General features: G+C 43.1%; 1 protein-coding gene across 5 annotated transcripts in view; it reads right to left on the bottom strand.

The window, feature by feature from the left end:
• Positions 1 to 19,931, bottom strand: part of LOC146064915 (DNA (cytosine-5)-methyltransferase 3A-like) — a 196,320-nt gene that overhangs the window by 93,838 nt on the left and 82,551 nt on the right. For 4 of the 5 annotated variants that reach the window (XM_083178924.1, XM_083178926.1, XM_083178925.1 and 1 more), the window contains exon 6: positions 16,511 to 16,657. The exons of the other annotated variant lie outside the window; for it this stretch is intronic. In XM_083178924.1, the coding sequence (XP_083035050.1) occupies positions 16,511 to 16,657 (147 nt within the window). The remainder of the gene's footprint in view (positions 1 to 16,510; positions 16,658 to 19,931) is intronic. 5 annotated transcript variants of the gene reach the window in all.

Raw genomic sequence — 19,931 nt, 5'->3', positions numbered from 1 at the left:
ATCTATATAAGCACATTACACACATACTGCAGGTAGGAGACCAGGGCTCTGCACTATATATATATGAGAGTACTGCCGGACCTCCAGAGATTGTATAGATCTATATAAGCACATTACACACATACTGCAGGTAGGAGACCAGGGCTCTGCACTATATATATATATGAGAGTACTGCCGGACCTCCAGAGATTGTATAGATCTATATAAGCACATTACACACATACTGCAGGTAGCAGACCAGGGCTCTGCACTATATATATGAGAGTACTGCCGGACCTCCAGAGATTGTATAGATCTATATAAGCACATTACACACATACTGCAGGTAGGAGACCAGGGCTCTGCACTATATATATGAGAGTACTGCCGGACCTCCAGAGATTGTATAGATCTATATAAGCACATTATACACATACTGCAGGTAGAAGACCAGGGCTCTGCACTATATATATATGAGAGTACTGCCGGACCTCCAGAGATTGTATAGATCTATATAAGCACATTACACACATACTGCAGGTAGGAGACCAGGGCTCTGCACTATATATATGAGAGTACTGCCGGACCTCCAGAGATTGTATAGATCTATATAAGCACATTGCACACATACTGCAGGTAGGAGACCAGGGCTCTGCACTATATATATGAGAGTACTGCCGGACCTCCAGAGATTGTATAGATCTATATAAGCACATTATACACATACTGCAGGTAGGAGACCAGGGCTCTGCACTATATATATGAGAGTACTGCCGGACATCCAGAGATTGTATAGATCTATATAAGCACATTACACACATACTGCAGGTAGGAGACCAGGGCTCTGCACTATATATATATATGAGAGTACTGCCGGACCTCCAGAGATTGTATAGATCTATATAAGCACATTATACACATACTGCAGGTAGGAGACCAGGGCTCTGCACTATATATATGGGAGTACTGCCGGACCACCAGAGATATTATAGATCTATATAAGCACATTACACACATACTGCAGGTAGGAGACCAGGGCTCTGCACTATATATATATGAGAGTACTGCCGGACCTCCAGAGATTGTATAGATCTATATAAGCACATTACACACACATACTGCAGGTAGGAGACCAGGGCTCTGCACTATATATATGAGAGTACTGCCGGACCTCCAGAGATTGTATAGATCTATATAAGCACATTACACACATACTGCAGGTAGGAGACCAGGGCTCTGCACTATATATATGAGAGTACTGTCGGACCTCCAGAGATTGTATAGATCTATATAAGCACATTATACACATACTGCAGGTAGGAGACCAGGGCTCTGCACTATATATATGAGAGTACTGCCGGACCTCCAGAGATATTATAGATCTATATAAGCACATTATACACATACTGCAGGTAGCAGACCAGGACTCTGCACTATATATATGAGAGTACTGCCGGACCTCCAGAGATTGTATAGATCTATATAAGCACATTACACACATACTGCAGGTAGGAGACCAGGGCCCTGCACTATATATATATGAGAGTACTGCCGGACCTCCAGAGATATTATAGATCTATATAAGCACATTACACACATACTGCAGGTAGGAGAGGGAGCGTGGGAGAATCACACCAGCAGACGTAACGCATCTGTGCCCAGCACCTATATAACGTAGAACCTATAATGCAGGGTTGGCATCTGGATACAGAATCTATAACGTTGGCACGGGTGGCAAATGCAGAGATGCCTCATCTCCATTCCTGTCTCACCTCCACGTCCCCTGCCACCCACCAATCAGAGGCTGTTGCCGGGCAGAAGGGAGCATCCTTGCCTGTCAGATAACACTGTGGTAGAGGATGGGGGACGCTGTTGTGCCCCAGATTATGACTGATCCCCTTATGGCAGATATAGTGAGGACCCCCAATAATACTAGTTACATACAATACACGCAGCTTCCATCTTCATGTTATGTGCACAGTCATAGTGAGCGCTGCAGAGTACTGCCCCGTATATTCATGTCATGTGACCTGTCCTACAGATGGAGGCAGGTGCTATGTATTATAGTGAGACGCAGGCCCCATTCAATATGCAAATGATATGCAAATAATGTCCCAATGTGACATTGGGCTTTAATGTGCACTGCGGGGACTCTGCTGCAGGTGATCACTGTGCTCCCCTGCCTTATATTAGGACTGATGACCGGCTCTCACACTCAGTACAGGCGGGGGGGGGGGGGGGGTGACAAGCGGAGGGGAGACCCTGATGACACCTGACACCAGGACCTAAGGATCCTATCCAGGGGTGCACTACAATTAGGAACACACTTAGTGGGAGCAGGACTGAGGCCTGGGAGACTTTACAGCCACATGAGGACCAGACCACATGTTCACTAGCACAGGTGTGAATGCTGTCGCTCATCCCGGGATGCTGGAAGCGTTTACATTAAAAGACGAATTTCAAAATGAGTAAAAGGAACGACATGATTAATTCCTACCCGCGGTGACGGCGCTGACTCACTGCCTATCTGGGTGCTGGCCAAGAGAAAGGTCGTGAACCTACGGTCAATAGCCAATGTTTACCATTGCACAACAGCGTAGTATGACATAGTTCCCATTCCCAGGCAGATATGTGGCTGCAGATGGTATATTCCTCTGCCTATTCATTGGGGGGGGACACAGACGTTCTACTCATGAGTGACACTTGGGGGACAGCCAGCGGGGCGGTGGGCACCATTTTACAGAACCCCTATATTGATACATGTGGGTACAGTATGTAATACTGTAATGGCGGAAAAGCAAGTCCTGTCTGTGTGGAGTTTGTATGTTCTCCAGCGTGATTGCGTGGATAATATATGGATGCGCTGTTCCCTCTTTCGCAGGACACTAGTTGGCTGCAGACCTATTTATGAGCCCTAGTATGTGGGTTACACCGATGGGCACAGTCCCGGGATTTACGCAGTCGCACTGCGCACACGCCAAGGCACGATGATGAGCGCCACAGACGATGCTGCAGCCGGTGTGTGCTCCACGTGTCACAGCTCCAGATCCGCTCTCCGGGGGCTCCGAACCGAAATCCTATTAACAAGCCCCAGTGGGAGAGCTTCACTGAACCGGGGAAATCCATTAACAAGACCCCAGAGAGTGTTATAGGAGGATATGGGCTCTGCTAGCCTAAGGGGGCCACAAGCAATGTGCCGGGTGGGCAGGAGCGGGCGGGGGGTGGATTCCTGTCACCTGCAGGGTGCACTGAAGGGTATAACACAGGGTATAATGCAGGGTAACAACCCCCCCACAGACATACACACACACACTGACCCCCCCCCCACACATACACACACGCACACTGTCATGGGCCGCCTCGCTCACTGTAATAAGGGACTGAGAGGGGTCCGGCTGGGGTGAAGGGGGATCGCAGGGGCTGCAAGAGAAAAGCCCAGAAATCGCTTTCACTTCCATTAACCTGGTAGAGAGAGACAGGGGCTATGTACTATCAGGAGAGAACACAACACTTCTCATATCACTGTATATATACCCACTGGGTGGGCAGAAGTAGCCTATTCTAAGTGCACGGCTAACATGTGTATAACAGTGGGCATACAGCCTCTGTATAACAGTGGGCATACAGCCTCCGTATAACAGTGGGCATACAGCCTCCGTATAACAGTGGGCATACAGCCTCCGTATAACAGTGGGCATACAGCCTCCGTATAACACCGGGCACACAGCCTCCGTATAACAGTGGGCATATAGTCTCTGTATAACACCGGGCACACAGCCTCTGTATAACACCGGGCATACAGCCTCCGTATAACACCGGGCATACAGCCTCCGTATAACAGTGGGTATACAGCCTCCGTATAACAGTGGGCATACAGCCTCCGTATAACACCGGGCATACAGCCTCCGTATAACAGTGGGCATACAGCCTCCGTATAACAGTGGGCATACAGCCTCCGTATAACAGTGGGCATACAGCCTCCGTATAACAGTGGGCATACAGCCTCCGTATAACACCGGGCACACAGCCTCCGTATAACACCGGGCACACAGCCTCCGTATAACACCGGGCACACAGCCTCCGTATAACACCCTGTATATAATCTCCGTATTACACCCTGTATATAATCTCCGTATAACACCCTGTATATAATCTCCGTATAACACCCTGTATATAATCTCCATATAACACCCAGTATATAATCTCCGTATAACACCCTGTATATAATCTCTGTATAACACCCTGTATATAATCTCCGTATAACACCCTGTATATAATCTACGTATAACACCCTGTATATAATCTCCGTATAACACCCTGTATATAATCTCCGTATAACACCCTGTATATAATCTCCGTATAACACCCTGTATATAATCTCTGTATAACACCCTGTATATAATCTCCGTATAACACCCTGTATATAATCTCCGTATAACACCCTGTATATAATCTCCGTATAACACCCTGTATATAATCTCCGTATAACACCCTGTATATAATCTCCGTATAACACCCTGTATATAATCTCCGTATAACATAATCTACGTATAACACCCTGTATATAATCTCCGTATAACACCCTGTATATAATCTCCGTATAACACCCTGTATATAATCTCCGTATTACACCCTGTATATAATCTCCGTATAACACCCTGTATATAATCTCCGTATAACGCCCTGTATATAATCTCCGTATAACGCCCTGTATATAATCTCCGTATTACACCCTGTATATAATCTCCGTATAACACCCTGTATATAATCTCCGTATAACGCCCTGTATATAATCTCCGTATAACGCCCTGTATATAATCTCCGTATAACACCCTGTATATAATCTCCGTATAACACCCTGTATATAATATCTGTATTACACCCTGTATATAATCTCCGTATAACACCCTGTATATAATCTCCGTATAACGCCCTGTATATAATCTCCGTATTACACCCTGTATATAATCTCCGTATAACACCCTGTATATAATCTCCGTATAACGCCCTGTATATAATCTCCGTATTACACCCTGTATATAATCTCCGTATAAAACCCTGTATATAATCTCCGTATTACACCCTGTATATAATCTCCGTATTACACCCTGTATATAATCTCAGTATAACACCCTGTATATAATCTCAGTATAACACCCTGTATATAATCTCAGTATAACACCCTGTATATAATCTCTGTATAACACCCTGTATATAATCTCCGTATTACACCCTGTATATAATCGCCGTATAACACCCTGTATATAATCTCTGTATTACACCCTGTATATAATCTCCGTATAACACCCTGTATATAATCTCGTATTACACCCTGTATATAATCTCCGTATAACACCCTGTATATAATCTCCGTATAACACCCTGTATATAATCTCTGTAGAACACCCTGTATATAATCTCCGTATAACACCCTGTATATAATCTCCGTATAACACCCTGTATATAATCTCCGTATAACACCCTGTATATAATCTCCGTATAACACCCTGTATATAATCTCCGTATAACACCCAGTATATATCATCTGTATAACACCCAGTATATATCATCTGTATAACACCCAGTATATATCATCTGTATAACACCCAGTATATATCATCTATATAACACCCAGTATATAATCTCCGTATTATACCCTGTATATAATCTCCGTATAACACCCTGTATATAATCTCCGTATATAATCTCCGTATTACGCCCTGTATATAATCTCCGTATAACACCCAGTATATAATCTCCGTATTACGCCCTGTATATAATCTCCATATAACACCCTGTATATAATCTCCGTATTACACCCTGTATATAATCTCCGTATAACACCCTGTATATAATCTCCGTATTACACCCTGTATATAATCTCCGTATTACACCCTGTATATAATCTCCGTATAACACCCTGTATATAATCTCAGCATAACACCCTGTATATAATCTCTGTATAACACCCTGTATATAATCTCCGTATTACACCCTGTATATAATCTCCGTATAACACCCAGTATATAATCTCCATATTACACCCTGTATATAATCTCCGTATAACACCCTGTATATAATCTCCGTATAACACCCTGTATATAATCTCCGTATTACACCCTGTATATAATCTCCGTATAACACCCAGTATATAATCTCCCTATTACACCCTGTATATAATCTCCGTATTACACCCTGTATATAATCTCCGTATTACACCCTGTATATAATCTCCGTATTACACCCTGTATATAATCTCCGTATTACACCCTGTATATAATCTCCGTATAACACCCTGTATATAATCTCCGTATAACACCCTGTATATAATCTCCGTATAACACCCTGTATATAATCCCAGTATTACACCCTGTATATAATCTCTGTATAACACCCAGTATATATCATCTGTATAACACCCTGTATATAATCTCCGTATTACACCCTGTATATAATCTCCGTATAACACCCTGTATATAATCTCCGTATAACACCCTGTATATAATCTCCGTATTACACCCTGTATATAATCTCCGTATTACACCCTGTATATAATCTCCGTATAACACCCTGTATATAATCGCCGTATAACACCCTGTATATAATCGCTGTATAACACCCTGTATATAATCTCCGTATTACACCCTGTATATAATCTCCGTATTACACCCTGTATATAATCTCCGTATTACACCCTGTATATAATCTCCGTATTACACCCTGTATATAATCTCCATATAACACCCTGTATATAATCTCCGTATTACACCCTGTATATAATCTCCGTATAACACCCTGTATATAATCTCCGTATTACACCCTGTATATAATCTCCGTATAACACCCTGTATATAATCTCAGCATAACACCCTGTATATAATCTCTGTATAACACCCTGTATATAATCTCAGTGACACCCTGTATATAATCTCCGTATAACACCCTGTATATAATCTCCATATTACACCCTGTATATAATCTCCGTATAACACCCTGTATATAATCTCCGTATAACACCCTGTATATAATCTCCGTATTACACCCTGTATATAATCTCCGTATAACACCCAGTATATAATCTCCCTATTACACCCTGTATATAATCTCCGTATTACACCCTGTATATAATCTCCGTATTACACCCTGTATATAATCTCCGTATTACACCCTGTATATAATCTCCGTATTACACCCTGTATATAATCTCCGTATAACACCCTGTATATAATCTCCGTATAACACCCTGTATATAATCTCCGTATAACACCCTGTATATAATCCCAGTATTACACCCTGTATATAATCTCTGTATAACACCCAGTATATATCATCTGTATAACACCCTGTATATAATCTCCGTATTACACCCTGTATATAATCTCCGTATAACACCCTGTATATAATCTCCGTATAACACCCTGTATATAATCTCCGTATTACACCCTGTATATAATCTCCGTATAACACCCTGTATATAATCGCCGTATAACACCCTGTATATAATCGCTGTATAACACCCTGTATATAATCTCCGTATTACACCCTGTATATAATCTCCGTATTACACCCTGTATATAATCTCCGTATTACACCCTGTATATAATCTCCGTATTACACCCTGTATATAATCTCCGTATTACACCCTGTATATAATCTCCGTATTACACCCTGTATATAATCTCCGTATTACACCCTGTATATAATCTCCGTATTACACCCTGTGTATAATCTCCGTATTACACCCTGTGTATAATCTCCGTATAACACCCTGTGTATAATCTCCGTATAACACCCTGTATATAATCTCCGTATAACACCCTGTGTATAATCTCCGTATAACACCCTGTGTATAATCTCCGTATAACACCCTGTATATAATCTCCGTATTACACCCTGTATATAATCTCCGTATTACACCCTGTATATAATCTCCGTATTACACCCTGTATATAATCTCCGTATTACACCCTGTATATAATCTCCGTATTACACCCTGTATATAATCTCCGTATTACACCCTGTATATAATCTCCGTATTACACCCTGTGTATAATCTCCGTATAACACCCTGTGTATAATCTCCGTATAACACCCTGTATATAATCTCCGTATAACACCCTGTATATAATCTCCGTATAACACCCTGTATATAATCTCCGTATAACACCCTGTATATTATCTCCGTATTACACCCTGTATATAATCTCCGTATTACACCCTGTATATAATCTCCGTATAACACCCTGTATATAATCTCCGTATAACACCCTGTATATAATCTCCGTATTACACCCTGTATATAATCTCCGTATAACACCCTGTATATAATCTCCGTATAACACCCTGTATATAATCTCCGTATTACACCCTGTATATAATCTCCGTATTACACCCTGTATATAATCTCCGTATAACACCCTGTATATAATCTCCGTATAACACCCTGTATATAATCTCCGTATTACACCCTGTATATGATCTCCGTATTACACCCTGTATATAATCTCCGTATAACACCCTGTGTATAATCTCCGTATAACACCCTGTGTATAATCTCCGTATTACACCCTGTGTATAATCTCCGTATAACACCCTGTGTATAATCTCCGTATTACACCCTGTATATAATCTCCGTATTACACCCTGTATATAATCTCCGTATAACACCCTGTATATAATCTCCGTATAACACCCTGTATATAATCTCCGTATAACACCCTGTGTATAATCTCCGTATTACACCCTGTGTATAATCTCCGTATAACACCCTGTGTATAATCTCCGTATAACACCCTGTGTATAATCTCCGTATTACACCCTGTATATAATCTCCGTATAACACCCTGTATATAATCTCCGTATAACACCCTGTATATAATCTCCGTATAACACCCTGTATATACTCTCCGTATAACACCCTGTATATACTCTCCGTATTACACCCTGTATATAATCTCCGTATTACACCCTGTATATAATCTCCGTATTACACCCTGTGTATAATCTCCGTATAACACCCTGTGTATAATCTCCGTATAACACCCTGTATATAATCTCCGTATAACACCCTGTATATAATCTCCGTATTACACCCTGTATATAATCTCCGTATAACACCCTGTATATAATCTCCGTATAACACCCTGTATATAATCTCCGTATAACACCCTGTATATAATCTCCGTATAACACCCTGTGTATAATCTCCGTATTACACCCTGTGTATAATCTCCGTATAACACCCTGTATATAATCTCCGTATAACACCCTGTATATAATCTCCGTATAACACCCTGTATATAATCTCCGTATAACACCCTGTATATAATCTCCGTATAACACCCTGTATATAATCTCCGTATAACACCCTGTATATAATCTCCGTATAACACCCTGTATATACTCTCCGTATTACACCCTGTATATAATCTCCGTATTACACCCTGTGTATAATCTCCGTATAACACCCTGTGTATAATCTCCGTATAACACCCTGTGTATAATCTCCGTATTACACCCTGTATATAATCTCCGTATTACACCCTGTATATAATCTCCGTATTACACCCTGTGTATAATCTCCGTATAACACCCTGTGTATAATCTCCGTATAACACCCTGTGTATAATCTCCGTATTACACCCTGTATATAATCTCCGTATAACACCCTGTATATAATCTCCGTATAACGCCCTGTATATAATCTCCGTATTACGCCCTGTATATAATCTCCGTATAACACCCTGTATATAATCTCCGTATTACACCCTGTATATAATCTCCGTATAACACCCTGTATATAATCTCCGTATAACACCCTGTATATAATCTCCGTATAACACCCTGTATATAATCTCCGTATAACACCCTGTATATAATCTCCGTATTACACCCTGTATATAATCTCCGTATAACACCCTGTATATAATCTCCGTATTACACCCTGTATATAATCTCCGTATAACACCCTGTATATAATCTCCGTATAACACCCTGTATATAATCTCCGTATAACACCCTGTATATAATCTCCGTATAACACCCTGTATATAATCTCCGTATAACACCCTGTATATAATCTCCGTATAACACCCTGTATATAATCTCCGTATAACACCCTGTATATAATCTCCGTATTACACCCTGTATATAATCTCCGTATAACACCCTGTATATAATCTCCGTATAACACCCTGTATATAATCTCCGTATAACACCCTGTATATAATCTCCGTATTACACCCTGTATATAATCTCCGTATTACACCCTGTATATAATCTCCGTATTACACCCTGTATATAATCTCCGTATTACACCCTGTATATAATCTCCGTATTACACCCTGTATATAATCTCTGTATTACACCCTGTATATAATCTCCGTATTACACCCTGTATATAATCTCCGTATAACACCCTGTGTATAATCTCCGTATAACACCCTGTATATAATCTCCGTATAACACCCAGTATATATCATCTGTATAACACCCTGTATATAATCTCCGTATTACACCCTGTATATAATCTCCGTATAACACCCTGTATATAATCTCCGTATTACACCCTGTATATAATCTCCGTATTACACCCTGTATATAATCTCCGTATAACACCCTGTATATAATCTCCGTATTACACCCTGTATATAATCTCCGTATAACACCCTGTATATAATCTCCGTATAACACCCTGTATATAATCTCCGTATAACACCCTGTATATACTCTCCGTATTACACCCTGTATATAATCTCCGTATTACACCCTGTATATAATCTCCGTATTACACCCTGTATATAATCTCCGTATTACACCCTGTATATAATCTCCGTATTACACCCTGTATATAATCTCCGTATTACACCCTGTATATAATCTCCGTATTACACCCTGTATATAATCTCCGTATAACACCCTGTGTATAATCTCCGTATAACACCCTGTGTATAATCTCCGTATAACACCCAGTATATATCATCTGTATAACACCCTGTATATAATCTCCGTATTACACCCTGTATATAATCTCCGTATAACACCCTGTATATAATCTCCGTATTACACCCTGTATATAATCTCCGTATTACACCCTGTATATAATCTCCGTATAACACCCTGTATATAATCTCCGTATTACACCCTGTATATAATCTCTGTATAACACCCTGTATATAATCTCCGTATAACACCCTGTATATAATCTCCGTATAACACCCTGTATATAATCTCCGTATAACACCCTGTATATAATCTCCGTATTACACCCTGTATATAATCTCCGTATTACACCCTGTATATAATCTCCGTATTACACCCTGTATATAATCTCCGTATTACACCCTGTATATAATCTCCGTATTACACCCTGTATATAATCTCTGTATTACACCCTGTATATAATCTCCGTATTACACCCTGTATATAATCTCCGTATTACACCCTGTATATAATCTCCGTATAACACCCTGTATATAATCTCCGTATAACACCCTGTATATAATCTCCGTATAACACCCTGTATATAATCTCCGTATAACACCCTGTATATAATCTCCGTATAACACCCTGTATATAATCTCCGTATAACACCCTGTATATAATCTCCGTATAACACCCTGTATATAATCTCCGTATAACACCCTGTATATAATCTCCGTATTACACCCTGTATATAATCTCCGTATAACACCCTGTATATAATCTCCGTATAACACCCTGTATATAATCTCCGTATTACACCCTGTATATAATCTCCGTATAACACCCTGTATATAATCTCCGTATAACACCCTGTATATAATCTCCGTATAACACCCTGTATATAATCTCCGTATTACACCCTGTATATAATCTCCGTATAACACCCTGTATATAATCTCCGTATAACACCCTGTATATAATCTCCGTATAACACCCTGTATATAATCTCCGTATAACACCCTGTATATAATCTCCGTATAACACCCTGTATATAATCTCCGTATTACACCCTGTATATAATCTCCGTATAACACCCTGTATATAATCTCCGTATAACACCCTGTATATAATCTCCGTATTACACCCTGTATATAATCTCCGTATAACACCCTGTATATAATCTCCGTATAACACCCTGTATATAATCTCCGTATAACACCCTGTATATAATCTCCGTATAACACCCTGTATATAATCTCCGTATAACACCCTGTATATAATCTCCGTATAACACCCTGTATATAATCTCCGTATAACACCCTGTATATAATCTCCGTATAACACCCTGTATATAATCTCCGTATAACACCCTGTATATAATCTCCGTATTACACCCTGTATATAATCTCCGTATAACACCCTGTATATAATCCCCGTATTACACCCTGTGTATAATCTCCGTATAACACCCTGTATATAATCTCCGTATAACACCCTGTATATAATCTCCGTATTACACCCTGTATATAATCTCCGTATTACACCCTGTATATAATCTCCGTATAACACCCAGTATATATCATCTGTATAACACCCTGTATATAATCTCCGTATTACACCCTGTATATAATCTCCGTATAACACCCTGTATATAATCTCCGTATAACACCCTGTATATAATCTCCGTATAACACCCTGTATATAATCTCCGTATAACACCCTGTATATAATCTCCGTATAACACCCTGTATATAATCTCCGTATAACACCCTGTATATAATCTCCGTATAACACCCTGTATATAATCTCCGTATAACACCCTGTATATAATCTCCGTATAACACCCTGTATATAATCTCCGTATAACACCCTGTATATAATCTCCGTATTACACCCTGTATATAATCTCCGTATAACACCCTGTATATAATCCCCGTATTACACCCTGTGTATAATCTCCGTATAACACCCTGTATATAATCTCCGTATAACACCCTGTATATAATCTCCGTATTACACCCTGTATATAATCTCCGTATAACACCCTGTATATAATCTCCGTATAACACCCTGTATATAATCTCCGTATTACACCCTGTATATAATCTCCCTATTACACCCTGTATATAATCTCCGTATAACACCATGTATATAATCTCCGTATTACACCCTGTATATAATCTCCGTATAACACCCAGTATATATCATCTGTATAACACCCTGTATATAATCTCCGTATTACACCCTGTATATAATCTCCGTATAACACCCTGTATATAATCTCCGTATTACACCCTGTATATAATCTCCGTATAACACCCTGTATATAATCTCTGTATAACACCCTGGCCTTGCCCTGAGATAATCCAGCAGGGATGAGGCCGCGGCGCGCACAGTTCTATATAAAGACTGGTTGCTATGGAGACGCCAGTAATGTCTTCCTCACCAATATCATTCTGCACTGGAGATTCCCCACTGGGCTCCGACATCCTCAGCCAGCCGTGACAGAGAGCGCAGTCACTGGCAGCGCTGGGGAGGAAGGGGTTAAGTCGTAGAACGTGATGAAACCCGAAGCAAAATGTAATTACCAACCACGGGGAGACGCGAGGCAGAGACAGGCAACAAGGCATCTGGCGTCTGCAGAGCAACCCTGGGGAGGGAGCGGCTGTAACCTCATCCACAGGCCGCACGGCGGCGCAGGCTAATATACATACAGCGCACACTGGGCACCGAGGACGGCTCTGATCCATATACATAGAATAATATACATGATACTGTGGCCGGAGGCCTCGGCACACGGACAATGGCGTCCGCGGGACTGAAAGGGTTAACCCCATTCAGCACCGGCCGCAGGACAAAGGGCGCTTGGCGCCAAAATTCAAACAGGACCTACTGTTTTATTTATGTGTGTGGGCGCCGCGGCCCCGGTCCTCCACCGGCAGCTGCGGACAACCTATGTGCACCCCATCTCCAGGAGTGTTGGCCAGCGTGGGGAGTCTGGATTCCCCGGCTCCCGGCGTGTGGCGGCCGCCAGGGGGAGCCGGGACTCATCCACGCTGCAGCCGTGGCGAATCACCGCCGTTAACCCCTGGCGCGCTGGGGGCACCAGCAGGGTGTGGGTGCGCCACAGCCCAGGTCAGAGGCTGCGGCGGGTGGCATAAATGGTTAACCCCCAGCGCGCTGGGGCTATGGGGAAGTGGCTGCGCCCAGGAACCCAGGCGCTGGGGGGGGGGGGGGGAGGGGGGGTAGACTGTGCACGCTTCCAACAAGCTGAGTGGTTCCTTGGTGCTCCATTGGGTTCTCCGTCGGCGGGCAGGAGACCCGGGCAGGGGATCAGGGCTGCCCATCTCTGGAGCTCATGTCTGGGTCAGAGGTGTTCAGCTCCTCCCCTACCAGGATCCTGGAAGTACGTTTTAGAGGGAAACATCCCCCCTGGCCAGACAGACCGGCACCTGGGTGGTACCTGGTCCCCCCAGGTGGGCTGTGGCTCAGAGTAACCACTCCCCTCTGTCCATAGGGGTCAATGCTGACTGTGCATTTGCCTAATGCATGCACATCTCATGCACTTAAGATGATTGGTTGGAGACCACAGGGTGGGCTTACCCCTTGTGGTACTGTGTGTTGGAGTAGCATAAAAGGAGGGCTCAGCCCTGAGTTAATTGTACAATCTACCTGATCTGAGTTCTGTAACATTACTTGTAGAGCTTCTACTTTGAGCAAATAAACCATCTATTGCCCAAGACGACTGCTTTTATCTAGCGACCAACAGAATTACTGCAATAATTCCGTTCTCCGGCTGTTCTGGGTATAGCATCCAGCGTCTCCGAGTTCCGCTCTGCCTGCTACCGCAGCAGAGATCTGGTCCGTGACCAGTGGGGAACCAATCGATGCCAGTCAGGGTGTGTCAGCAGCGTGTCGCCGCACACACACTCCAGTAGGTACTACTCAGGTACTAGCGTTTGGGCCTGAGGTAACCGTGGTTCCAGACGCCACGTAGGAGGAGTCTGGTGGTGGCAGCGATAACCCCACCCACTGCATAGACACACACACACGGTTCTTATACAGATATATAGAGCAACCCATATACACCTCATCTGTATAATGTATTACATATATGACATCACATACACACCTCATCTGTATAATGTATACAAAGGACATCACATACACTCCTCATCTATATAATATATACAGAGGACATCACATACACACCTTATCTGTATAATATATCTATATGACATCACATACACACCTCATCTGTATAATATATACAGAGGACATCACATACACACCGCAGCTGTATAATATATATAGAGGACATCACATACACACCTCACCTGTATAATATATAGAGGACATCACATACACACCTCACCTGTATAATATATAGAGGACATCTCATACACACCTCCCCTGTATAATATATATATATAGAGAGAGGGCATCACATACACACCTCAGCTGTATAATATATATATATATATATATATATATATATATATATATATGACATCACACACACACCTCAGCTGTATAGTATATATAGATGATATCACATACACACCTCACCTGTATAATATATATAGAGGACATCACATGCAACCTCATCTGTATAATATATATAGAGGACATCACATACACACCTCCCCTGTATAATATATATATATATATATAGAGAGAGAGAAGGCATCACATACACACCTCAGCTGTATAATATATATATATAAGACATCACACACACCTCATCTGTATAGTATATATAGAGGATATCACATACACACCTCACCTGTATAATATATATATATATATATATATATATATATATATGACATCACATGCACACCTCAGCTGTATAATATATATAGAGGTATAGAGGATATCACATACACACCTCACCTGTATAATATATATAGAGGACATCACACACACACCTCATCTGTATAATATATATAGAGGACATCACATACACACCTACCCTGTATAATATATATATATATATATATATATATATATATAGATAGAGAGAGAGAGAGAGAGAGAGAGAGAGAGAGGGCATCACATTCACACCTCAGCTGTATAATATATATATATAAGACATCACACACACACCTCATCTGTATAATATATATATATAGAGGATATCACATACACACCTCACCTGTATAATATATATAGAGGATATCACATGCACACCTCATCTGTATAATATATAAAGAGGACATCACATGCACACCTCAGCTGTATAATATATATATATAGAGAGAGGGGGCATCACATACACACCTATATAGAGGTTATCCCAGTACAATGACCCAATACATGACTAGGGGTCAGGACATTTGGGCTGGACTGGTGCCAGGCTGGTGGATCTACACAACCTTATGGTCACCATAAATTCATTGTCCTATGATGCCAGATCTGGGGACACAATAATAATGACACTCACGTGTCCCATCCAGATTACACGCAGGTAGGGAATGGACCAGTATGTGCGGCTGCATGTGTCTACTAGATGAGGGCTGTAACGCTCTGCTGGGACTTGGCCACCACGGCTTCCATCAGCACAAACACAATACAGTTATAGGGAAATCTAGGCCATGTTCTTACCTCTTTCTTCCATCTGGCCAGCCACTCATCTCTCTTCCTCTTGCTGACGTAATATGGGTCCCCAGCCTGGAAAGGCAGCCTCGGCACGGGCCTCTGACGCAGACCGGACTCCCAGCCCAACCCTCCACGTAATCGGCTTCGGTAACCCTGCTCAACGGTAGTTAAGACTGTGTAAGCAACAGGGTGGAGGTAACGTGCACCACACAATAACACAACAAGACAATCCGTGCACCCCAATCACCCTCCTCATGCAGTACCCTGCCCCCTAGCCAGACCGCAGCCCAGCTCAGTGAGAGATCCGGGAACACCAGGCTCCGGTCATGTCCCCTGTGGAACGCAGCAATACCCTTCCCGGCTGTCCCATCCACAGTGAGACACGCTAATAGGGGGGTGCGATATACAATGTCAAGTATGGGTCACTGGGTCAACCAACCAAAGGTCAACATGCATTAGGTCAACCCCTGATGGTCGACAATGGTTAGGTCGACATCTGAGGTGTTGACATAAGCCATAGTGGTCCACTCAATGAATGTTGGCCTTTGGTGTGTCGACCTAATGACCATATGCCAGAAGATCTACAGGAATTACATACAATCACTAGGTCGACAGAATATGGTCGACATGCATTGACGGCAAGCTCAAAAGGTCGACATGAAATTTTTTGACACAAAAAGGTCCCCACGAGATTTGTGAAGAATGTGGGTGTCATGTTCTCTGTTTCATCATACGTGAGCACAATTATTACATACGTGTACCCTTGTGGGCTCGCACCAGGCAAGGTGGAACACTCTACTACCGGTGCACTTGGCACAGATTACGATCGCTAATCATATTCCACATGGATGGTCCACCGCTGTGCGGTGCGGCAGAGTCTCAGTGAGAGGAGCTGTGCGGTGGAGTCTCAGTGAGAGAGGCTGTGTGGTGTGACAGAGTCTCAGGGAGAGGGGCTGTGTGATGCGGCAGAGTCTCATTGAGAGGGCTGTGCGATGAGGCAGAGTCTCAGTGAGAGGAACTGTGCAACATGGCAGAGTCTTGGTGAGAGGGCTGTGCGACGTGGCAGAGTCTCAGTGAGAGGAGCTGTGCGGTGGAGTCTCAGTGAGAGAGGCTGTGTGGTGTGGCAGAGTCTTGGTGAGTGGAGCTGTGCGACATGGCAGAGTCTCAGTGAGAGAGGCTGTGTGATGTGGCAGAGTCTTGGTGAGAGGGCTGTGCGACGTGGCAGAGTCTCAGTGAGAGGAGCTGTGCGACGTGGCAGAGACTCAGTGAGAAAGACTGTGTGGTGTGGAAGAGTCTCAGTGAGAGAAGCTGTGCGATGTGGCAGAGTCTCAGTGAGAGAGGCTGTGTGGTGTGGCAGAGTCTCAGTGAGAGGGGCTGTGTGGTGTGGCAGAGCCTTAGTGAGAGGGGATGTGTGGTGTGGCAGAGTCTCAATTAGAGAAGAGGAGCTGTGCAACGTGACAGAGTCTCAGTGAGAGAGGCTGTGTGGTGTGGCAGAGTCTCAGTGAGAGTGGCTGTGTGGTGTGGCAGAGCCTTAGTGAGAGGGGCTATGTGGTGTGGCAGAGTCTCAATTAGAGAAGAGGAGCTGTGCAACGTGACAGTCTCAGTGAGAGAGGCTGTGTGAGGTGGCAGAGTCTCAGTGAGATAGGCTGTGTGGTGTGGCAGAGTCTCAGTGAGAGAGGCTGTGTGGTGTGGCAGAGCCTTAGTGAGAGGGGCTATGTGGTGTGGCAGAGTCTCAATGAGAGGAGCTGTGCAACGTGACAGAGTCTCAGTGAGAGAGGCTGTGTGAGGTGGCAGAGTCTCAGTGAGATAGGCTGTGTGGTGTGGCAGAGTCTCAGTGAGAGAGGCTGTGTGGTGTGGCAGAGTCTCAGTGAGAGAGGCTGTGTGGTGTGGCAGAGTCTCAGTGAGAGAGGCTGTGTGGTGTGGCAGAGTCTCAGTGAGAGAGGCTGTGTGGTGTGGCAGAGTCTCAGTGAGAGACGCTGTGTGGTTTGGCAGAGTTTGAGTGAGAGGGGCTGTGCGATGCGACAGAGTCTCAGTGAGAGGACTGGGTGAAGCAGAAGACAATTTGTTCTATTAAAGCAGCACCGCTAACGTAACAGAAAGTGTCCATTCCTGCACAGAAACCCGTGGGGCTCTGCAATACAAAGTGGTACCCAGAATACGGCTCTGCATGGTATACCCTGATTAGGTTCAATATACAGTGGCCCCTAAAATAAAGCTATGCCTGATATACCACGATTGGGCTAAGAAATATAATGGTTCCAGTATACGGCTCTGCCTGGTATACCGCAATGAGGCTCTGCAATATACAATGGTTACAGGAATACGGCTCTGCATGGTATACCACTAAAAGGCTCTGAAATATACAATGGTCCCCAGAGTACGACTCTGCATGGTATACCATGAATAGGCTCTGCAATATACAATGGTCCCCAGAGTACGGCTCTGCATGGTATACCACGATTAGGCTCTGCAATATACAATAGTCCCCAGAGTACGGCTCTGCATGGTATACCACGAATAGGCTCTGAAATATACAATGGTCCCCAGAGTACGGCTCTGCATGGTATACCACGATTAGGCTCTGCAATATACAATAGTCCCTAGAGTACGTCTCTGCATGGTATACCACGAATAGGCTCTGCAATATACAATGGTCCCCAGAGTACGGCTCTGCATGGTATACCACGATTAGGCTCTGCAATATACAATAGTCCCCAGAGTACGGCTCTGCATGGTATACCACGAATAGGCTCTGAAATATACAATGGTCCCCAGAATACATCTCTGCATGGTATACCACGAATAGACTCTGGGAGCTATATACAATAGTGCCCAGAGTACGGCTCTGCAACCTACACCACGATGAGGCTCTGCAATATACAATAGTCCCTAGAATACGTCTCTGCATGGTACACCACAATGAGGCTCTGCAATATACAATAGTCCCTAGAATACGTCTCTGCATGGTATACCACGATGAGGCTCTGCAATATACACTGGTTCCCAGAACACAGCTCTGCATGGTACACCACGATGAGGCTCTGCAATATACAATGGTTCCCAGAACACAGTTCTGCATGTTATACCACAATGAGGCTCTGCAATATATAATAGTCCCTAGAATACGTCTCTGCATGGTATACCACAATGAGGCTTTGCAATATACAATGGTTCCCAGAGTACAGCTCTGCATGGTATACCACAATGAGGCTCTGCAATATACAATGGTTCCCAGAACACAGCTCTGCATGGTACACCACGATGAGGCTCTGCAATATACAATGGTTCCCAGAACACAGCTCTGCATGGTACACCACGATGAGGCTCTGCAATATACAATGGTTCCCAGAGTACAGCTCTGCATGGTACACCACGATGAGGCTCTGCAATATACAATGGTTCCCAGAACACAGCTCTGCATGGTACA

Source organism: Crinia signifera, chromosome 3 (genome assembly GCF_055691185.1).
Source record: "Crinia signifera chromosome 3, ASM5569118v1, whole genome shotgun sequence".
In the NCBI taxonomy this organism is placed as follows: domain Eukaryota; kingdom Metazoa; phylum Chordata; class Amphibia; order Anura; family Myobatrachidae; genus Crinia; species Crinia signifera.
Note: the sequence above shows the minus strand (reverse complement) of the source record. Positions and strands in the feature narration are given on the sequence as shown.